General features: G+C 41.7%; 1 protein-coding gene across 2 annotated transcripts in view; it reads right to left on the reverse strand.

Moving 5' to 3' along the window:
- Positions 1 to 24,034, reverse strand: part of LOC115130601 (nuclear factor NF-kappa-B p105 subunit-like) — a 40,089-nt gene extending 16,055 nt beyond the window's left edge. Inside the window, exons 1-8 of one of the 2 annotated variants that reach the window (XM_029661898.2) lie at positions 23,790 to 24,034; positions 23,222 to 23,280; positions 16,727 to 16,799; positions 10,435 to 10,475; positions 10,195 to 10,293; positions 3,218 to 3,366; positions 739 to 902; positions 425 to 583 (exon numbers count right to left, since the gene is read on the reverse strand). In XM_029661898.2, coding sequence (XP_029517758.1) covers positions 425 to 583; positions 739 to 902; positions 3,218 to 3,366; positions 10,195 to 10,293; positions 10,435 to 10,475; positions 16,727 to 16,799; positions 23,222 to 23,257 — 721 coding nt within the window. In that variant the 5' untranslated portion in view covers positions 23,258 to 23,280; positions 23,790 to 24,034. Of the gene's footprint in view, positions 1 to 424; positions 584 to 738; positions 903 to 3,217; positions 3,367 to 10,194; positions 10,294 to 10,434; positions 10,476 to 16,726; positions 16,800 to 23,221; positions 23,298 to 23,789 lie in introns of both variants that reach the window. The other variant, XM_029661899.2, reaches the window with a different exon arrangement.
- Positions 24,035 to 24,297: the final 263 nt, after the last annotated feature.

Genomic DNA, 24,297 nt, shown 5'->3' on the forward strand with positions numbered 1-24,297 from the left:
TCAGTATTGAGAGGCACAAGAATGGTTCTATTCATTTGTTCAAACAGTAGTTCCTTCCTGAGCTTCATTAAGCTGAGGCACTACTGGGTACTATGTAGCCTAATATGGTGTGTGTCTATGGTGAGGTGGGGGACCTTTGTCATAGATGGACTTCGTGAAGGGTAATGGAACATCCTTCACTGATAATGTAAAGAAGAAACAAAATGGTGGAGCACAGACAGTTCTTATTGGGTCATGGCTAAAGACTGTTTCCGCTAGCTAGCTAGAACCGTTGTCTTGTTGGGGTCACAGCACACTGGGAAACACGGCACTAATGGCCTAATCTTTTTTTTCATAAATCATGCATTGATGTCAACGGGCACATTTTCACAAGAACTGTAGTTGATTTGGCGCTTAGTGACAAGGTGGCTGTTAGTGGACTTACTGCTGTCGAAAATGGGGTCTGATATGACGGGGTCCAGTCTACGGGAGAAGCCCCCGTCACTATCTGGGAGGAAGACTGTGAACATGAGGCGCACCACACTTAGGTCCATCTCTTTAGCCTGCTTGGTTGCTGCACTGCAGATCATGCTTCTCTGGTGATCTGAAGGCAGACAGACACACACACACACACGAAGTTTGAGTGTGAAGTTGGCGATGCGTATATATTCATATATATGCAAAACAACAAATATTCAATATTCTTAGTGCTCTGCAGAAATACATTAATTCAATCAAATTGTCTTAAAGGTGACTGACCAGTGAGCTCCCGGGGAATGCGAACCTCTCCCTGGATGGCGTCTATCTCGGGGTGGATGACAATGCCACAGTTGTAGCCCACCCTGTAGGCCTCAGTCATGCGGTCCTCCAGTGTCTTAATCACATTCTTCTTGGTCACATGGAGGATGCCCAGGTTGGGAAAACTGTCACAAGGAATGTCTGATTTACATGTGGTACGTTTTTAAGAATTACTGCAAGATACAACACCATAAGGTCAATTCAAGTTAGATGGGGAAACCCTAAGTCAGAAATCACATCATTACATATGATCTCAAAGGAAGGATCCATAATGGTCCTATAGGATGTCCAGACATTTCTGCAATGTTGTCAATAAGCAAACAGTTAAAGGTGTTAAACATACTCATTTACCGGTAAGCTAACTGGTTCTGTCGGTGGTGTGTGTTAGGGCTGTGAAGATCATGGCATTTTGGTTAATGGTTTGCAAAATTAAGGCAGGTAAATCTTCTGTCCTCAAGTGGGTCAATCTATCACGTGCAGTGGTCATGCCTCTGGGTTATGTACATAGACCTGACGTTTGCTAGCCTATTTGATCTCAAATTCGTTTTTTATAACATTTATAATTCACTTTTGCTTATACAGTGCATTCGGAAATATTCAGACCCCTTGACTTTTTCCACATTTTATTACGTTACAGTCTTATTCTCAAATTGATTGTTCCCTCATCAATCTACACACAATATCCCCTAATGACAAAACAAAAACAAGTTTTTAGAAATGTTCGTACTTTTTTTTAACAAAAAAATAAATATGACATTTACAAGTATTCAGACCCATTACTCAGTACATTGTTGAAGCACCTTTGGCAGGGATTGCAGCCTCGAGTCTTCTTGGGTATGGCACTACAAGCTTGGCACACCTGTATTTGGGGAGTTTATACCATTCTTCTCTGCAGATCCTCTCAAGCTCTGTCAGGTTGGATGGGGAGCGTCGATGAACAACTATTTTCAGGTCTCTCCAGAGATGTTAGATTGGGTTCATGTCCGGGCTTTGGCTGGGCCACTCAAGGACATTCAGAGACTTGTCCCGAAGCCACTCCTGCGTTGTCTTGGCTGTGTGCTTAGGGTCGTTGTCCTGTTGGAAGGTGAACCTTCGCCCCAGTCAGAGGTCCTGAGCAGGTTTTCATCAAGGATCTCTCTGTACCTTTCTCCCTTCATCTTTCCCTCGATCCTGACTAGTCTCCCAGTCCCTGCCTCTGAAAAACATTTTCACAGCATGATGCCATCACCACCATGCTTCACCGTAGGGATGGTGCCAGGTTTCCTCCAGATATGATGTTTGGCATTCAGGACAAACAAATCAATCTTGGTTTCATCAGACCAGAGGATCTTGTTTCTCATGGTCAGAGTCCTTTAGGTGCCTTTTGGCAAACTCCAAGTGGGCTGTCATGTAACTTTTTCCTGGGGAATGGCTTCTGTCTCGCCATTCTACCATAAAGGCCTGATAGGTGGAGTGCTGCAGAGATGGTCGTCCTTCTGGAAGGTTTTCCCATCTCTGCAGAGGAACTCTTGAACTCCGTCAGAGTGACCATTGGGTTCTTGGTCACCTCCCTGACCAAGGCCCTTCTCCCCTGATTGCTCAGTTTGGCCGGGCGGCCAGCTCGAGGGAGAGCCTTGGTGGTTCCAACTTTCTTCCATTTAAGAATGACGGAGGCCACTGTGTTCTTGGGGACCTTCAATGCTGCAGACATTTTTTGATACCCTTCCCCAGATCTGTGCCTCGACACAATCCTGTCTCGGAGCTCTATGGACAATTCCTTTGACCTCGTTGCTTGGTTTTTGCTCTGACATGCACTGTCAACTGTGGGACCTTATATAGACAAAAATGTCAAATAACCTGTTTTAACTTTGTCACGATGGGTTATTGTGCATAAATTGACGATTAAATGTATTTAAAATGTTATCAATTTTAGAATAAGGCTGTAACGTAACGAAATGTGGAAAAAGTCAAGGGGTCTGAATACTTTGCTGAATGCACTGAAAATGTCCACACACACACCAATAATGACATTGGATAGCTAAATTCAGCAGACAGAGTGGCGATTCAGGTCGGATTTTGGCATATTTTTACATCTTTACAAACCAGAGAATTATGTGCGCTGCAGCTGGCTACAGCAGCATCTAAGGGAGTGTGCATTTTGAAGAACAGGGTGTGCCAAGACAGCGTGTGTCGGGAGGAGGTGGAGACAGTTTGATATCTAGATGGATTAAGGTAGCAACACAATTGTTCATAATCATTCATTTACACTACTGCTATTGTGTCAAATATATCTACTATTGAAAATAAAGTTCATTAACACTTTTTTTTAGTGATCTATTAAACTGTATTTTATTTATGGTCTTCATCCATAAATTGTTGGTTACATGTTTATACAATTACCTTACCAGCCCTAGTGTGTGTTCATGCGTAACGCTAACTAGAGAGAGCGGTGGAGACACACCTGATGCTGGAGTCTTTGGGCTGTTGGTCTGTGATGCAGATGCCTTTGTCACACTGCTTGCCCACCAAACTGTGGGCATGGAGGTGGGCATCTTTAGAGTTGGTCACCAGCTGTACCACCACACGTGCCAACCCCTGGTAGTTACAGATCTGCAAAGACAACACCAATGTCCTTTTTAGAGGGAGACACTTTTTAGACAAGCTATTATAACGATAGCTTAGTGTGCCAGACTGCTTACATAGTATGGTGGTGTTTAAAAAAATTAAATAATAATCTTGTCAAATCTAAAATGTGCTCTCGGGTTTATTGGCTCTTGGCCTGTGTAGCTAGTTCAGTCATACCTTGACTGAGTGACAGTTAGGAGCTAGAGTGTTACTGTCACTTTGTGCTTTGTTTCTCATGTGGTTATTCAGACACTTTCTCTAGGGGGAAAATTAGTCACTTTTGCAACAACAACAACAACACACACATAATTCGAAACAGTTAAAAATCCCAGTCCAAATGGTAAACAATTTCTGAGTGATGAATTAACCAAATGAGGTTAGTCACACACTTTCTCTAGGGGGGGGAAGTGTGTCACTCATACGTAAAAAAACACACATACAAATCACACATAAACACACAGCATTCAAAACAGTGGAATATGCCAGTAAAAATGGTAAACAATTTCTGAGTGATGCATCGACCAAATGAATACATGAAAGAAATGCTGAATGAAAACAGTTTTACACATGGCTCAGATTTTGACAAAGGGTTATATGCTGACCACACCGCCTGTGTTGTATGGGAGAGCGTTGCAAAATAAATGTACACATACATCTTATTCAATAATTTCATCCAAACGTTACCAGGCGCTAACATAGAACATGGTTCTATTTTAGACACTTGAGGCGCTGTCAAGTCCCACCTCTCCCCACACACATACACACATACACGTGGGTGATTGACAGATGAACAAGGTCCACACTTCAGTAGGTTGCAGTAATGCACCTGAAAAAGTTGGTTGCCAACTGCCATAAAAAAATCCACAGAAGAAGACTGAACTAGGAGAGATTACTAGAAACTAACTAGGTTTCCCATAATGGATTAATTGTCGGAGTAGAGAACACACGATTGTGTGACTCAAAAATGGGTCAAAATTCTACAAAGATCAAGCAAAAAAAAAAAAAAAAAGGACATGTCTATATCTCAGGACAAATTAGCTAGCAACATCAAGCTAGCTAAATGTCCATGAATGTTTCAACCTTCTCCCAAATATAGTTGATTCAGAGTTTGTTTTGAGAACATTCCTGGTCATCCCTACTGCCTCTGATCTGGCGGACTCACTAAACACAAATGCTTAGTTTGTAAAGTGTTGGAGTGTGCCCCTGGCTATCCGTCAATAAAATAAAATAAAATAAATTATACTTTCACTTTTCATACTTAAAAATATTTAAAACCAAATACTTTTAGACTTTTACTCAAGTAATATTTCACTGGGTGACTTTCACTTTTACTTCGGTCATTTTCTATTACTTTTACTCAAGTATGACAATTGAGTACTTTTTCCACCACTGCTAAAACAGTTAGGGTAAAGCAATTAAAAAGGTAACTATGCCTACCTATGCCTATCAATCCAGTGGCCATTTGATTTGAACACTCCATCACAAGTGTGCTACAGAAACACAGCTAGCCAAACAAAACCATCTGGCTGGTGCACATCTGAATTAAAAGGGTAACTTCACAAAAACAAATCAACATTTCTAATATTTTACCCAGACCTAAAATAATTGTCCCTTATGTCGCTTAAGAATAGTTGTGCAGTTAAGAATTCCAATCCAATAGTGAAAACTGGGGGGAAAAATCAGTCCTCTAAAATAAATTATTTTTCACAATTGGTGCGACCAAAACATGTTCTGGTGCCACCAACTAAAAATGTCAGTAGCACCAGTGCCACCAGTGGAAAACGTGTAGAACCCTAGGTTAGGGTAGGTTTCACAATCTCAGTCCTTCATGTAACCAGGGCTATTTTCAAACAATGGTAAAATGTCAAGTTCTTCCACAACTTCAGCTAAAGATCCCATCCTTCTAAAACCCTTCACAGGAAACCCCTCAGCTTATCAGTCAGCCATTCTTCACAGAGAAGAGAATGCACATTTCTCTTCAGTGAACAGATATGAATTGCATGCAGATTAATGACTTTCCATGACACACACACCAACGTCTCACAAAGTTCTGTTCGAACTAACAGGAAGCCAACATAGATCCAACAATAGTGTAAACATGCTTGATCTGTCAAAGGCTGATACCACTCATTTAATGCCGTCACAATGATGCATCACATACAGTACCAGTCAAAAGTTTGGACACACCTACTCATTACATTGTTTTTCTTTATTTTTACTATTTTCTACATTGTAGAATAATAGTGAAGAAATCAAAACTATGAAATAACACATATGGAATCATATAGTAAACCATAAAATATTTAGATTTGTTTAACACTTTTCTGAGATTCTTCAAAGTAGCCACCCTTTGCCTTTGACACTCTTGGCATTCTCTTAACCAGCTTCACCTGGAATGCTTTTCCAACAGTCTTGAAGGAGTTTCCACATATGCTCAGCACTTGTCTGCTTTTCCTTCATGCTGTGGTACAACTCATCCCAAACCATCTCAATTTGGTTGAGGTCAGGTGATTGTGGAGGCCAGGTCATCGAATGTAGCACTCCATCACTCTCCTTCTTGGTCAAATATCCCTTACACAGCCTGGAGGTATGTTTTGGGTCATTTTCCTGTTGAAAAACAAATGATAGTCCCACTAAGAGCAAACCAGATGGCACGGTGTATCGCAGCAGAAGGCTGTGGTAGCCATGCTGGTTAAGTGTGCCTTGAATTGTAAATAAATCACTGACAGTGTCACCAGAAAAGCACTCCCACACCATCACACCTCCTCTTCCATGCTTCACGGTGGGAACCACACATGCAGAGATCATCCGTTCACCTACTCTGCGTCTCACAAAGGCAAACCAAAAATCGCAACTCATCAGACCAAATGACAGATTTTCACCGGTCTAATGTCCATTGCTTGTGTTTCTTGGCACAAGCAAGTCTCTTCTTATTATTGGTGTCCTTTAGTAGTGGTTTCTTTGCAGCAATTCGACCACGAAGGCCTGATTCACGCAGTCTCCTCTGAACAGTTGATGTTGAGATGTGTCTGTTACTTTAACTCTGAGGCATTTATTTGGGCTGCAATTTCTGAGTCTGGTAACTCTAATGAACTTGTCCTCTGCAGCAGAGGTAACTCTGGGTCTTCCTTTCCTGTGGCGGTCCTCATGAGAGCCAGTTTCATCATAGCACTTGATGGTTTTTGCGACTGCACTTGAAACTTTCAAAGTTATTTACATTTTCCAGATTGACTGACCTTCATGTCTTAAAGTAATGATGGACTGTCATTTCTCTGCTTATTTTCACTGTTCTTGCCATAATATGGACTTGGTATTTTACCAAATAAGGCTATCTTCTGTATACCACCCCTACCTTGTCACAACATAACTGATTGGCTCAAACGCATTAAGGAAAGAAATTCCACAAATGAACTTTTAACAAGGCAAACCTGTTAATTGAAATGCATTCCAGGTGACTACCTCATGAAGCTGGTTGAGAGAATGCCAAGAGTGTGCAAAGCTGTCACTTTTTTGGTTACTACATGATTCCATATGTGTTATTTCATAGTTTTGAGGTCTTCAGTTGTTATTCGACAACTGAAAATCGTACACATTTTAGGTGTCCAAACTTTTGACTGGTACTGTAAATGAATAACTCTGGGAGTGACAGATGCTTATGGATATCAACACATGTAATAGACACAAAACGTAAAAGTATGCCATCTAACCACTTTGAAATCTTACACAAAAGAATTACTACACTGTAGACAAATGTCTTCACTTCACCTCTTTCTGGTTCTCCCAGACAAAATTGGCCTACATACAAAACCAACCACGTTCCAAGAAATGGTACATATGCTGTTAGGTGCAGCAGTCAGAGGGTGAGACTGAAGAACACATTTTGAATTTGCTAATTTGAATTAGTCTTTAGCCTGCCCTGGAGTTCAAATGTCTCTCGCCTCAACCCCCGTCTTTATCCACTGCATTTAAAAGAGAACTCATATCAATGTACTATGTAACTTTATGTACAGAAGCACAGCATAGACAGTGGGCTATATCTGCCTCTACAACCTATAGAACAGGTTTGAGAGACACCTCTATGTTTTACACTGAGGCAGTCAAGATTCTGAGACCGTGGAGGCGATCTGAAAACACAGTTTCCTGTTGGTGATGCCACTTGACAGTCCCTAGTAATTACTTCTATGACACAGGAGGAAATTCCCAACAGGCTTGAAACAAAGTAAATGGCAGGGAGAGGAGGGGGGGATCATTTGGGAATGTCTGCTCTACCCAAAATTACAACCAACTAATTGCTGCATTACCAGAAAAATGGAAGAGGCAAGTGGAAGTGGGAAAAAGTAAGGAACTTATCTGTCGGCCCTGCATTAAAGAACATAAATGGTTAAAGAAAATTGTTTCAGTTTCATTTAAGGACCAAAATTGACAGCTGTGCCATATAAGTTGCAAAATAGTTGGGAAGAGATTTTCGATGTACTGATTCCATGGCACGTTGTTTATGAATTGACATGCAAAAAAACTACCCCGGATTCAAAACTTTTATACAAAATTCTTGCAACCAATAGAATGTTATATATATGTGGGATACAATCTTCCCAACTGCAGATTCGGCTTTGAGGAGGCAGAGTCATTAGATCATTTATTTTGATATGGTCCATATGTAGCTCGTTTTTTGGTCACAGGTCCAGGAATGGCTGAAGAATTGCAACATTTACCTAGAACTAACGCTGCAGATAGCAACACTGGGTGATTTGAAAAGCCATAGTCAATCGATCAATAATATAATCATTATTTTAGCAAAACCAAAAATGTATCTTTAATTTACAATCTGTAGAAGCTATGAGAGAATAGAAAGGTTCAGTGCTGTTGTGAAGCATCACAGCACAGTTGAAAAAGATATGGCAAATAGAAATCCAAAATGGATGGTGATGGGAGGGGTTGAATGGAGCTGAAGGGTGGGACTAATAACAAGATAACAAATGTAAAACATACAGGGTCTGTAAAATGTATATAGGTTCAGAAATGTTGTGAAATAGCACAGTTACAAATAGAAATCAAAATGGATGGACATCAGAAATAGAGGAAGGACTAAAAACAAACAAAATAACTCTTGTAAAATAGATTGTGTCTGTAAAATGTGTATAATAAGTATAAACTGAAGGTAGAAGCCTAAATGTCTTTGTTTATTAGGTTTCTCCAATTGGGGGAAGGGTGGTAGGGTTTGTGGGGAATAATAAAGGTATATAATTTTTTTTTTTAAAGTACAAAAACAATCCTGTGAACAGAACTTAGAGCTTACTGAAGAAATTAAGAGGACATTCCTCTTTCCCCTGACCATTGAATGACTATCCATTCTCATGTCTTGCTCCAATAAAATATCACTTAAAACCTTTTAGCAAAAAACCCTCAGGTGTAAAGGTTAAAATGTATTGAAACAAAAGCACGCTCAGAAGATGAGAGGTTGGAGTAAGTGACTCATCACCAACAGACAATACCTACTCTTACTGCTTGAGGGAAATATTTGGAGGCATAACAAGAGGGGATTTCCCAGAGTACAGTCTGAACATAGTTCAAATTGCCTAAAGATACATTATTTGTATCTGTGTGTGTTTGTGTGGGGGAAAACTGTGTTATTTGTATGAACAGATTTCTGTCAGGATGGACATTTAAATGTTAGCTTGAAATGCAGGCGGAGCTTATTAAAATGTTTTCATTCACACATGAAAAAAATGATTACACCTTAAACAGGTGAGACACAAAATTCCTAGGAATCTCATGGGGAATTCCTACTTCCGCTTGTTTAGTTGAAAAATCAAAAGAAGAAAGGCGAGAAGGACGGACAGCAGGCCTCAACGAGGGAAAGGAAAAAAGAAAGTAAAGGAGGGAAGGGAAAGAACAAAGGAAGGATGGATGGAAAGACAGAATGAAGGACAAAAGGTGTGACTGAAGAATGGAAGGAAAACAATAACATCAAGAAGGACATGTTGGTGGGACCATAGAGATACATAAAGGACTCATCTTTGTATCTATGCCATTATAGCATCTGTGACAGCATGGGTCATTGAGGCAATCTCCGTTTTGAAGTAGTCAATTTTCTTCTTCACAATTGGCTGATCCCTCCTTTATGACCCAGTTGGACATGACTCCCACACAGGTCCCACCCAGTTAACTACATTAAAATGTTGGAAGCCCTCAATTAGAGGTCTTCACAGATCCACCTGTACCCGAATACCCGATCAAGAACTCTAAATAATGTCACAGGTCTGGGTCGGATCTGATATGTCTTGGGTATGTATAATTTTAAAATGACTTGTCCGGAAGGGCCCGTACAGATCCAAACACGACTGCTGCAGTAGAGAGAGAGACATTTGATCCTTTATGCTGCTGCTCTTGCTTTTCACGAGAGTGGAGAGTGTGGCTTGTTGTTTGACAATCTTAAGTCAACAAAGCGGCAATAGGCTACAGTCATAGAGCCTCGCACCGTCTCTGGCAAAAGTTAGGAGATATCTAATCAATGGAAGATGGAATTAAAATGACAATTAAAAGTTAAAGAAGGAAGATAGGCCACAACGACCAAGAGCCAATGTGTAGGCTGCTACTTAATTTTCTGAATGGAGTTATTATTAACTGTAGGATGAGAAAGCGCATTAGCTACCTTAACTAGCTTCTCCCGGTTTGATGCAGTCAAGACTGGTACTACGTAATCATATTGGATGATAAATAACCTAGCTATGCAGCTACTAAGTCTACTATAGCGCGCGTCAGCTTGGTTTTGGTCACTAGAGGCCTCTATCATTCTCTATGGGTGGGACTTACCTTGACCTGGGGATATGACTTCCTGTTCTTCTCGCTGGAGGCCCCTGGAAGCCCACCGTGAGAGGGTCCCTCACACCCATAACGGAACCTGAAGCCCCGCTGGAACAGACATGAATGATAGTCAAATAAACCATTTTTAATATCACTTTGAAATATGTTAACATTTTAATTTTGAGTGTACTTTGATTACATAGCCTATGCTGTAACTGAGAAAAGGAGCACACTGAAGACAAGGGTTACCTGTTTAGGCTGTTCAATGATTTCGAGGTAGGGTCCATCTGCTGTAATTAAGAACAAATAAACAATGGTTTACATTAGTTTTACAGAAGGACTGGCTGACCCTCCTCCTACTGTATTGGGTGTGAATTTTAGGAATGGGGGCCTGGGCTCTGTAGTTCCATGTCAACAAAACAATGGTTGAGTCTTTTACCAAATATGACAAAACCGCTTGTGATAGTCGTCTCATCTTGCTCCTCAAACAATTGTTAGCTGAGCCAGCCTCTTCCTCTTCCTGCCTAAAGCAGAGCCCGCTGCCTAAGCCACATCCTCCCTCCGATGTAACTTAATCAAACACCTTATCAGCCAAATTATACTCGGCTTCGGCTCTCTATAGAACAGACAACCTTCTTCAGGACATTGAAATTCGACATTTTCCTTCAGCTCTAAGAATGGAGCAGAGCCCTCACAGGATGGCTGTATCCATACCTGTAAGATTAATGAAGTAATGAGCATCAATATAAAAGATTGAGGGGTATGTCCATTCATTTAGACTGCTCTTGAATATGCCATTTGTGGGTAAAGAGATGGGTATCCCCCGAGAAAGTAGTAGTTTCCATTATTCCCAATCCCACAACCTAACCACTAGTCTCGCTTAAACATTGGTTTTAAAACAGGCCACTTGAGGACAATGGAGAAGTGAAAGTTAGAGAAGGAGAAGTAGGCTTATGTCTACATTATAACTCTGCAACAATATAATGACATAAAACTGAGTTTAAAAAAATGACCTTTACATAAAAGAGGTGGCGAGGAAGAGCTTACTCTTGACAATAAAAGCGCTCTCCAATTTTAGGCTACCACTGGCATTCACGAAATTACATCTTTGGATAGACCCATTTAATCTGTATTTGGGAAACATACATACAGCGCATTCGGAAAGAATTCAGACCCGTCACTTTTTCCACATTTTGTTACGTTACAGCCTTATTCTAAAATGGATTGAATAGTCCCCCCATTCAATCTACACACAATACCCCATGAAGAAAAAGCAAAAACAGGTTTTTAGAAATGTTTGCAAATGTATAAAAAATTTAAATAAAACTGAAATATCATATTTACATAATATTATGATCCTTTGTTATGAGACTCGAAATTGAGCTTAGCTGCATCCTGTTTCATTGATCATCGTTGAGATGTTTCTACAACTTGATTAGAGTCCACCTGTGGTAAATTAAATTGATTGGTCATGATTTGGAAAGGCACACACCTGTCTATATAAAGGTCCCACAGTTGACAGAACATGTCAGAGCAAAAACCAAGCCATGAGGTCAAAGGAATTGTCCTTAGAGCTCCGAGACAGGATTGTGGGTACAAAAACATTTCTGCAGCATTGAAGGTCCCCAAGAACACAGTGGCCTCCATCATTCTTAAAAATGGCACAAGTTTGGAACCACCAAGACTCTTTCTAGAGCTGGCCGCCTGGCCAAACTGAGCAATCGGAGGAGAAGGGCCTTGGTCAGGGAGGTGACCAAGAACCCGATGAGCACTCTGACAGAGCTCTAGAGTTCCTCTGTGGAGATGGGAGAACCTTCTAGAAGGACAACCATCTCTGCAGCACTCCACCAATCAGGCCTTTATGGCAGAGTGGTCAGATGGAAGCCTGCTGTGGGGATGTTTTTCAGCGGCAGGGACTGGAAGACTAGTCAGGATCGCGGGAAAGATGAATGGAGCAATCATCATGAAGTACTTTGAGAGACTAGTCAAGGACCATATCACCTCCACCCTACCTGACACCCTAGACCCACTCCAATTTGCTTACCGCCCAAATAGGTCCACAGACGATGCAATCTCAACCACACTGCACACTGCCCTAACCCATCTGGACAAGAGGAATACCTATGTGAGAATGCTGTTCATCGACTACAGCTCGGCATTTAACACCATAGTACCCTCCAAGCTCGTCATCAAGCTCGAGACCCTGGGTCTCGACCCCGCCCTGTGCAACTGGGTACTGGACTTCCTGACGGGCCGCCCCCAGGTGGTGAGGGTAGGCAACAACATCTCCACCCCGCTGATCCTCAACACTGGGGCCCCACAAGGGTGCGTTCTGAGCCCTCTCCTGTACTCCCTGTTCACCCACGACTGCGTGGCCACGCACGCCTCCAACTCAATCATCAAGTTTGCGGACGACACAACAGTGGTAGGCTTGATTACCAACAACGACGAGACTGCCTACAGGGAGGAGGTGAGGGCCCTCGGAGTGTGGTGTCAGGAAAATAACCTCACACTCAACGTCAACAAAACTAAGGAGATGATTGTGGACTTCAGGAAACAGCAGAGGGAACACCCCTAACCACATCGATGGAACAGTAGTGGAGAGGGTAGTAAGTTTTAAGTTCCTCGGCATACACATCACAGACAAACTGAATTGGTCCACCCACACAGACAGCATCGTGAAGAAGGCGCAGCACCGCCTCTTCAACCTCAGGAGGCTGAAGAAATTCAGCTTGTCACCAAAAGCACTCACAAACTTCTACAGATGCACAATCGAGAGCATCCTGTCGGGCTGTATCACCGCCTGGTACGGCAACTGCTCCGCCCACAACCGTAAGGCTCTCCAGAGGGTAGTGAGGTCTGCACAACGCATCACCGGGGGCAAACTAGCTGCCCTCCAGGATACCTACACCACCCGATGTTACAGGAAGGCCATAAAGATCATCAAGGACAACAACCACCCGAGCCACTGCCTGTTCACCCCGCTATCATCCAGAAGGCGAGGTCAGTACAGGTGCATCAAAGCTGGGACCGAGAGACTGAAAAACAGCTTCTATCTCAAGGCCATCAGACTGTTAAACAGCCACCACTAACATTGAGTGGCTGCTGCCAACACACTGACTCAACTCCAGCCACTTTAATAATGAGAATTTATGGGAAATGATGTAAAATATATCACTAGCCACTTTAAACAATGCTACCTAATATAATGTTTACATACCCTACATTATTCATCTCATATGTATACGTATATACTGTACTCTATATCATCTACTGCATCTTTATGTAATACATGTATCACTAGCCACTTTAACTATGCCACTTTGTTTACATACTCATCTCATATGTCTTTATATCTTTATGTACATATCTTTATGTACATATTCTTTATCCCCCTACACTTGTGTGTATAAGACAGTAGTTTTGGAATTGTTAGTTAGATTACTTGTTGGTTATTACTGCATTGTCGGAACTAGAAGCACAAGCATTTCGCTACACTCGCATTAACATCTGCTAACCATGTGTATGTGACAAATAAAATTTGATTTGATTTGACTTTGGTGTGGAAAGTGCAAATCAATACCAGAACAGCAGCAAAGGACCATGTGAAGATGCTGGGGGAAACAGGTACAGAAGTATCTATATCCACAGTAAAACGAGTCCTATAATCGACATAACCTGAAAGGCAGCTCAGCAAGGAAGAAGCCACTGCTCCAAAACCACCACAAAAAAGACAGACTAAGGTTTGCAACTGCACATGGAGACAAAAATTTTACTTTTTGGAGAAATGTCCTCTGGTCTGATCAAACAAAAATATAACTGTTTGGCCATAATGACCATCGTTATGTTTGGAGGAAAAAGGTGGAGGCTAGCAAGTCGAAGAACACCATCCCAACCGTGAAGCATGGGGGTGGCAGCATCATATTGTGGGGGTGCTTTGCTGAAGGAGGGACTGGTGCACTTCACAAAATAGATGGCTTCAAGAGGAAGGAAAAGTATGTGGATATATTGAAGCAACATCTCAAGACATCAGTCAGGAAGTTAAAGCTTGGTCGCAAATGGGTCTTCCAAATGGACAATGACCCCACGCATACTTCCAAAGTTGTGGCAAAATGGCTTAAGGACAACAAAGTCAAAATATTGGAGTGGCCATCACAAAGCCCTGACCTCAATCCTATAGAAAATTTGTGGGCAGAACTGAAAAGGTGTGTGTGAGCAAGGAGGCCTACAAACCTGACTCAGTTACACCAGCTCTGTCAGGAGGAATGGGCCAAAATTCACCCAACTTATTGTGGGAAGCTTGTGGTAGGCTACCCAAAACATTTGACCCATGCTTTTAAAAAATTAAGGCAATGCTACCAAATACTAATTGAGTGTATGTAAACTTCTGACCCCCTGGGAATGTGATGAAAGAAATAAAAGCTGAAATAAATAATTTCCTCTACTATTATTCTGACATTTCACATTCTTCAAATAAAGTGGTGATCCTAACTGACCTAAGACAGGGAATTTTTACTAGGGTTAAATGTCAGTAATTGTGAAAAACTGAGTTTAAATGTATTTAGCTAAGGTGTATGTAAACTTCCAACTTCAACTGTATATATATTTGTAATAATGACAATTACAATTACAACAATACTGAATGAACACTTATTTTAACTTGATATAAATCATAAATAAAATAAATTTTGTCTCAAATAAATAATGAAACATGTTCAATTTGGTTTAAATAATGCAAAAACACAGTGTTGGAGAAGAAAGTAAAAGTGCAATATGTGCCACGTAAAAAAGCCATGTAAGTTCCTTGCTCAGAACATGAGAACATAAGCTGGTGGTTCCTTTTAACATATGTCTTCAATATTCCCAGTTAAGAAGTTTTAAGTTGTAGTTATTATAGGAATTATAGGACTATTTCCCTCTATACCAATTGTATTTCATATACCTTTGACTATTGGATGTTCTTATAGGCACTATAGTATTGCCAGCTTAATCTCGGGAGTTGATAGGCTTGAATTCATAAACAGCGCAATGCTTGAAGCACAGCGAAGGGCTCCTGGCAAACTCAGGAAAATGCTGTTTGAATGAATGCTTACGAGCCTGCTGCTGCCTACCATCGCTCAGTCAGACTGCTCTATCAAATATCAAATCATAGACTTAATTATAATAAACACACAGAAATACGAGCCTTAGGTCATTAATATGGTCAAATCCGGAAACTATCATTTCGAAAACAAAACATTTATTCTTTCAGTAAAATACGGAACCGTTCCGTATTTTATCTAATGGGTGCCATCCCTAAGTCTAAACATTGCTGTTACATTGCACAACCTTCAATGTAATGTCATAATTATGTACAATTCTGGCAAATTAATTACAGTCTTTGTTAGAAAGAAATGGTCTTCACACAGTCTGCAACGAGCCAGGCGGCCCAAACTGCTGCATATACCCTGACTCTGCTTGCACAGAACGCAAGAGAAGTGACACAATTTCCCTAGTTAACCTCTCTGAACCACCCATCCCGGATCCGGTATAATTGTCATCAGCAACGCTGAATAGCATAGCGCAACAGTCAAATAATATAATATTACTAGAAAATATTCATATTCATGAAATCACAAGTGCAATATTGCAAAACACAGCTTAGCCTTTTGTTAATCCAGCTGTCTCAGATTTTGAAATTATGCTTTACAGCGAAAGCAATACAAGCCTTTGTGTAAGTTTATCGATCGCTCGACAAAACAATAAGTACACTTAGCATCAGGTAACTTGGTCACGAAAATCAGAAAAGCAATCAAATTAATCATTTACCTTTGATGATCTTCGGATGTTTTCACTCACGAGACTCCCAGATAGACAACAAACGTTCCTTTTGTTCCATAAAGATATTTTTTATATCCAAATACCTCCGTTAGTTTGGTGCGTTATGCCCAGGAATCCACCGGAAAGAGCGGTCACGACAACGCAGACAAAAATTCCAAATTATATCAATAATGTCCACAGAAAAATGTCAAACGTTTTTTATAATCAATCCTCCGGGTGTTTTTCAAATATCTATTCGATAATATATCAACCGGGACAGTTGGCTTTTCACTAGGACCGGGAGTAACAATGGCCGCCTTTCTCTTTTGCGCATAACTCACTCTGAGAGCCCCCACCTATCCACTTACGCAATGTGGTCGTTCACGCTCATTCTTCAAAATAAAAGCCTGAAACTATGTCTAAAGGCTGTTGACACCTTAGGGAAGCCATAGAAAAAGGAATCTGGTTGTAATCCTTTTAAATGGTGCAATAGAAATGCATAACAGAGAGGTTTCAAAAACTGTGGCACTTCCTGATTGGATTTTCGTCAGGTTTTAGCCTGGAATATCAGTTCTGTTTAACTCACAGACAAAATGTTGACAGTTTTGGAAACTTTAGATTGTTTTCTATCCTAATCTGTCAATTATATGCATATTCTAGCATCTGGTCCTGAGAAATAGGCCGTTTACTTTGGTCAGATAAAAAGATTATGCTCTGCCATGAAGTCATGACTTCTTCTTACCTGTCCGGAGTGAGTTGGTGAGTGACATGGGAGTAAAATTCAGAGGATCCCATATTGGCTCTATGTCATAGTACTACAAGAAAAGAAAACAAGAGAGGACAAGGTTATTGAAATCTAATTTCACTGACAAATGTACGACTACGAAAGAGACACAGGAAAACCTGTCAGCTCAAGATACAGTGCCTTCAGAAAGAATTCACACTCCTCAACTTTTTGAAAATGTTGCTGTGTTACAGCCTGAATTTAAAATGTATTACATTTAGATTGTGTCACTGATCTACACACAATACCCCATAATGTCAAAGTGAAATTATGTTTTTAGAAATGTTTACAAATGAATTAAAAATGAAATGCTGAAATGTCTTGAGTCAATAAGTATTCAACCCTTTTGTTATGGCAATCCTAAATAAGTTCAGGAGTAAAATTTTGCTTAACAAGTCGCATGGGCTCACTGTGTGCAATAATTATGTTTACCATGATTTCTAAAATGACTACCCCATCTCTGTACCCCACGCATACAATTCTCTGTAAGGTCCCCAAGTTAGGTCTCTCTTGTCGTTGATGTGTTTTTTCCTATATATAATTACTTTTTTTTTTTATAGCCCGTGTCCCCGCAGGAGGCCTTTTGATAGGCCGAATTTGTTCTTAACTGACTTGCTTAGTTAAATAAAGGTTCAATAAAACATGTATAAATTTCAAGTACAGATTCAATAATTGAACACTGTTTAACCCACTTCATCTGTATATACTGCATACACACCTTTTCTAATCATATACTGTGCATAATGTCTATACACAACATCATATAAACTCAGCAAAAAAGAGAAACATCCTCTCACTGTCAACTGCGTTTATTTTCAGCAAACTTAACATGTGTAAATATTTGTATGAACATAACACGATTCAACAACTGAGACAAACTGAACAAGTTCCACAGACATGTGACTAACAGAAATGGAATAATGTGCCACTGAACAAAGGGGGGTCTAAATCAAAAGTAACAGTCAGCATCTGGTGTGACCACCAGCTGCATTAAGTACTGCAGTGCAGCTCCTCCTCATGGCCTGCACCAGATTGGCCGGTTCTTGCTGTGAGATGTTACCCCACTCTTCCACCAAGGCACCTGCAGTTCCCAGACATTTCTGGGGGGGGTTCCCTAGCCCTCACCTTCCGATATCCCAGAGGGATTGAGATCTGGGCCTTCACCATGGCAGAACACTGACATTCCTGTCTTGCAGGAAATCACGCACAGAAGGAGCAGTATGGCTGGTGGCATTGTCATGGTGGAGGGTCATGTCAGGATGAGCCTGCAGGAAGGGTACCACATGAGGGAGGATGTCTTCCCTGTAACACACAGTGTTGAGATTGCCTGCAATGACAACAAGCTCAGTCCGATGATGCTGTGACACACCGCTCCAGACCATGACGGACCCTCCACCTCCAAATCGAACCCGCTCCAGAGTACAGACCACGGTGTAACGCTCATTCCTTCAACGATAAACGCGAATCCGACCATCACCCCTGGTGAGACAAAACCGTGACTTGTCAGTGAAGAGCACTTTTTGCCAGTCCTGTCTGGTCCAGCGACGGTGGGTTTGTGCCAATAGGCGACATTGTTGCTGGTGATGTCTGGTGAGGATCTGCCTTACAACAGGCCTACAAGTCCTCAGTTCAGCCTCTCTCAGCCTATTGTGGACAGTCTGAGCACTGATGGAGGGATTGTGCGTTCCTGTGCTGTTGCCATCCTGTACCTGTCCCGCAGGTGTGATGTTCGGATGTACCGATCCTGTGCAGGTGTTGTTACACGTGGTCTGCCACGGCGAGGACGATCAGCTGTCCATCCTGTCTCCCTGTAGCGCTGTCTTAGGCGTCTACAAGTACGGACATTGCAATTTATTGCCCTGGCCACATCTGCAGTCATGCCTCCTTGCAGCATGCCTAAGGCACGTTCATGCAGATGAGCAGGGACTCTGGGCATCTTTCTTTTGGTGTTTTTCTGTAGAAAGGACTCTTTAGTGTCCTAAGTTTTCATTACTGTGACCTTAATTGCCTACCGTCTGTAAGCTGTTAGGTGCATGTTCATGAATTGTTTATGGTTCACTGAACAAGCATGGGAAACCGTGTTTAAACCCTTTACAATGAAGATCTATGAAGTTATTTGGATTTTTACATTTGAAAGACAGGGTCCTGAAAAAGGGACGTTTCTTTTTTTGCTGAGTTCACATATTGTTACAGGTTTTGTTTTTTCCATTTATGTTTTGAGTTTGGACTTTAGCGAGTATAGCTCATTAGCGCATAAAGGCGCACCGATTGGAGTCACCTCCATTAGTCAGTATGTGTTACACCAGTGTTGGTTGCCATCTCGTTAGTGGGGAGGTGTTTCACCTGTGCTGGCCCAGGTGCTATTTAAGAGTGGCTGGCCCTGGGGCCTCCCGGGTGGCGCAGTGGTTAAGGGCGCTGTACTGCAGCGCCAGCTGTGCCATCAGAGTCCCTGGGTTCGCGCCCAGGCTCTGTCGTAACCGGCCGCGACCGGGAGGTCCGTGGGGCGACGCACAATTGGCCTAGCGTCGCCCGGGTTAGGGAGGGCTTGGTCGGTAGGGGTGTCCTTGTCTCATCGCGCACCAGCGACTCCTGTGGCGGGCTGGGCGCAGTGTGCGCTAGCCAAGGTGGCCAGGTGCACGGTGTTTCCTCCGGCGCATTGGTGCGGCTGGCTTCCGGGTTGGATGCGCACTGTGTTAAGAAGCAGTGCGGCTTGGTTGGGTTGTGTATCGGAGGACGCATGACTTTCAACCTTCGTCTCTCCCGAGCCCGTACGGGAGTTGTAGCGATGAGACAAGATAGTAGCTACTACAACAATTGTGGAAGAGATGTGGAAAGTTAAACACCTTTATTTTGATTGCTAGACAAACAATCCTTTATCTGATTTCCCTGATTTTGTTTAGCGCCACCTTTTCCGTTTGCTTACTGTCTAAGTGTGGTGTGGGTTTCAACTTTTGTTTACCTCTTGTTGGGAAAATGTAGTGGGTGTCTTTTAGGTTCCAGTTGTTGTTGCTAGTCAAATTTCAGTGGGACACCCCCATGAGTATCTCAGAACCCCTCTTAAAACCCCAGCAGTTTCGTTTTGGTTGTCGGTCTGTTAGTTCCCCCTTCTGTTTGAGCGACATTATTGGTTTTCATGCTGGGGAACGGAACACTACATATTTATATGTAATGGCTGCACTGTCAGAGCTAGAAACATAAGCATTTCACAGCAACTGCGGTAACATCTGCAAATTATGTGTACACGATCAAAAACGTTTGATTGAGCTTTTCCTATTGTTTGCAAAGAAGGTCACCACCTATTGGTAGATGGGTACACCGAGTCACTACAAAGATAAAGATGCCCTTCCTAAATCAGTTGCCGGAGAGGAAGGAAACTGCTCAGAGATTTCAGCAGGCCAATGGTGACTTTAAAACCGTTACAGAGTTTAATGGCTGTGATAATAGACAACTGAAGATGGAACAACATTGTAATTTATGTTAGTATTATGGGTAAATACAGAGTGAAAAGGAAGCCTCTACAGAATACAAATATTCCAAAACATGCATCCTGTTTGCAACAAGGCTCTAAACTTTAGTAATACTACAAAAAAAGTGGCAAAGCAATTAACTTTTTGTCCTGAATACAAAGCGTTATGTTTGGGGCAAATCCAACAACACATCACTGAGTAACTCTTCATATTTTCAAGAATGGTGGTGGCTGCATCATGTTATGGGTATGCTTGTCATCAGCAAGGACTAGGGAGTTTAGGATAAAAATAAACAGAATGGAGCTAAGCACAGGCAAAATCCGAGAGGAAAACCTGGTTAAGTCTGGTTTCCAACAGACAGAGACAAATTCACCTTTTAGCAGGACAATAACCTAAAACAAGGCCAAATATACAATGGAGTTATTTAACAAGACAACATTTAATGTTCCTGAGTGACCTAGTTACAGTTGTGACTTAAAAACAGTTTGGAAATCTATTGCAAGACTTGAAAAAGGTTGTCTAACAATGACCAACAATTTGACAGAGCTTGAGATTTCTTTTAAAAGAGTAATGAGCAAATACTGTACAATCCAGGTTTGCAAAGATTTTAGAGACCCAGAAAGATCACTGCTGTATTTGCTGACAAAGGTGATTCTAACATGTATTGACTCAGTGGGTTGAATACAGTGCATTTGGAAAGTATTCAGACCCCTACCCTTTTCCATGTTGTTACGTTATAGCCTTATTCTAAAATTGATTAAATAAAAGTCTACACGCAACACCCCAACATGACAAACCGAAAAAAGGTTTGTAGAAAATTTGCAAATATATATCAAAAAAAGTTTGTTATTTGCATAAGTATTCAGACCCTTTACTATGTCTCGAAGTTGAGCTTACGTGCATCCTGTTTCCATTGATCATCCTTGAGGTGTTTCTATAACTGGTGGTAAATTCGATTGATTGGACATGATTTGGAAAGGCACACACGTGTCTATGTAAGGTCCCACAGTTGATAGTACATGTCAGAGCAAAAACCAAGCCATGAGGTCAAAGGAATTGTCCCTAGAGCTCCGAGACAGGATTGTGTCGAGGCACAGATCTGGGGAAGGGTACCAAAACATTTCTGCAGCATTGAAGGTCCCCAAGAGCACAGTGGCCTCCATCATTCTTAAATGGAAGAAGTTTAGAACCGCCAAATCTCTTGCTAGACATGGCCGCCCGGCCAAACCGAGTAATCGGGAGAGGTGACTAAGGACCCGATAGTCACTCTGACAGAGCTCCAGAGATGGGAGAAACTTCCAGAAGAACAACCATCTCTGCAGCACTCCACCAATCAGGCCTTTATGGTAGACTGGCCAGTTGGAAGTGACTCCTCAGTGAAAGGCACATGATAGCCCGCTTGCAATTTGCCAAAAGGCACCTATAGTACTCTCAGACCATGAGAAACAAGATTCTCTGGTCTGATGAAACCAAGATTGAACTCTTTGGCCTGAATGCCAAGCGTCATGTCTGGAGGAAACCTGGCATCATCCCTACGGTGAAGCATGGTGGTAAGAGCATCATGCTGTGTGGATGTTTTTCAGCAGCAGGGACTGGGAAAAAAATTTCGAAGCAAAGTACAGAGAGATCTTTGCTAAAAACCTGCTCCAGAGCGCCCAGGACCTCTGACTGGGGCGACGGATCACCATCCAACAGGACAACAACCCTAAGCACACAGCCAAAACAACGCAGGTGTGGCTTCGGGACAACTCTCTGAATGTCCTTTAGTGGCCCAGCCAGAGCCCAGACTTGAACCCGATCGACCATCTCTGGAGACCTGAAAATAGCTGTGCAGCGACGCTCCCCATCCAACCTGACAGAGCTTGAGAGGATCTGCAGAGAAGAATGGGAGAAACTCCAAATACAGGTATGTCAAGCCTGTAGCGTCATACCCAAGACTTGAGGTTATAATCGCTGCCAAAGTTTCCTCAAAGTACTGAGTAAAGGGTCTGAATACTTATGTAAATGTGATAGTTTATTTGTATACATTTGCACACATTTCTAAAAAGCTGTTTTTGCTTTGTCATTATGGGGTATTGTGTCGATTGATGAGGGAAACATTTTTTTAATCCATTTAAGAATAGGGCTGTATATAATCAAGATACACTCAGTTTCCCGTTTATTATGTACACCACCCCGTTCAAGAAAAAGCGGCCCCATTTGGCATGCAACCACCAACACTGGAGAATTGAGGAGTGGAAAATATAGCCTGATCCGACAAATCCCGGTTCCTGTTGCGTCATGCTGATGGCGATATCAGGATTTGGCGTAAGTAGCCGCTTCTTCTTGTTTTTAGCTGACAGGAGTGCAACCCGGTGTGGTTGTCTGCTGCAATAGCCCATCCGTGACAAGGACTGACGAGTTGTGCCTTCTGAGATGCTGTTCTGCACACCACTGTTGTACTGCACCGTTGTTTGCCTGTTTGTGGTGGCCCCAACCTGCATGGTGTCAAAGGTATGTGCTGGTGGTGGTGGTGTAATGGTTTGGGGAATGTTTTCCTGGCACACGTTTGGTCTCTTGATACCAATTGAGCAAAGTTTGAATGCCACACGTTGTAGAATCCATGCCCCAGGAAATTAAGACTGTTCTGGAGGCAAAGGGGGACCAACCCAAGGCTAGATGGGTGTATTTTATTATTTTCCATTAATAAAAATAAAAATGTATTCCACTTTGACAGAGTATTTTGTGAGGATAGTTGACAATTTTTAAAAATGAAATCAATTTTAATCCCACTTTGTAACAACAACATTTTGAAAAAAGTCTGTAGGCACTGTACATCTTTCACCAATGTTAACCTCTACTTTTATAATTATATTGTTCTGAAGAGTTTTTTTTTAAATCTATAGATTTCTGCTTCAAACTTTGTGACAAACGATATAGCCTACAATATATAACAAATACAGAGATCCAGTGTAGACATAGTATGGACATGAAACACCTAGCCTACCTGTGGGTGAGGGAGGTAAGCCTCCTCTTCTGCCATGGCGTCTGAGAGAAGACAAATACCTGGAGAAAAGTCATGACTTATAAAATATAACTGTAGTTTAGTGTACATATGCTTTATTACATAGCAAAATGTTTTACCGGAATTAAAGATTTTAGTGATTTTCTGCATCTCATCCAATCTCAAATGTGCCCTGATTAGACACCTCTCGTGACATTTGGATTTGCTACTGGCATGCTGTGTATAAATCCACTTATTTAACAAGCTAACCAGCTAGCTAACTAAAACACAAGTGTCAATATAAATTAGCTAAAACAGCACCCTCTCTTAAATCAATTTTTCAACACATCAAAACAAAGACAAAGCCAACCGTCCGTTTGCTCTGGTCTAACTAAGTTAGTTAGCTAACTACTCAACTTCATTTTTTAGTGGCTAGCATGTAAATAGCTAGCTAATTTGACAATGAGGAAGTGGACTTGGCTAGCTAGAAAAGTTATAACAATAAACTTAAATTGGTTACTTTTTATAATTACTAATATCATTACATTTAAATATTGTAGCCAAAGCTTACCTAGGTCACATGCGATTCCTACATCCACATCAGATGAGTCGAGTTTTGCACATTATTGCGCCATGCTTAGGTAAACTGATTTGACCGAATCTAACAGTATCCTATCGTCAAACGTTCATATTATACAACACTTCTATGTTAATAATTTTGCTTCAGTTAACGAGGATGAAATATGACAGTGCTAGCTAGCAACATCGACTTGTACAGTTGTTCAGAAACTTCACTTCCCCACTGGAAATTCCCAGTGACGTAGGCTTGTGAAGGTCTTTGCAGCACCTGCCCCCAGGTGGCCAAAGCTGGGATATGTTTCCTCACAACTAGGCCTCCTAAAGCAACAAAAACCCAGGCAAAGATGATCAATTATATTGACAAGATAACCGAGTGGCCGCTCTAACAATGAAAATACATCTACTCAATGACTGAGGCGAGATCAGGTGCGACCATTCTAGCCAATGAGGGTAAAAGAACGACCCTCTCCCATGGCCGAGCCACATATCGACCAATGAGA

Source organism: Oncorhynchus nerka, linkage group LG6 (assembly GCF_034236695.1).
Source record: "Oncorhynchus nerka isolate Pitt River linkage group LG6, Oner_Uvic_2.0, whole genome shotgun sequence".
In the NCBI taxonomy this organism is placed as follows: Eukaryota; Metazoa; Chordata; class Actinopteri; order Salmoniformes; family Salmonidae; genus Oncorhynchus; species Oncorhynchus nerka.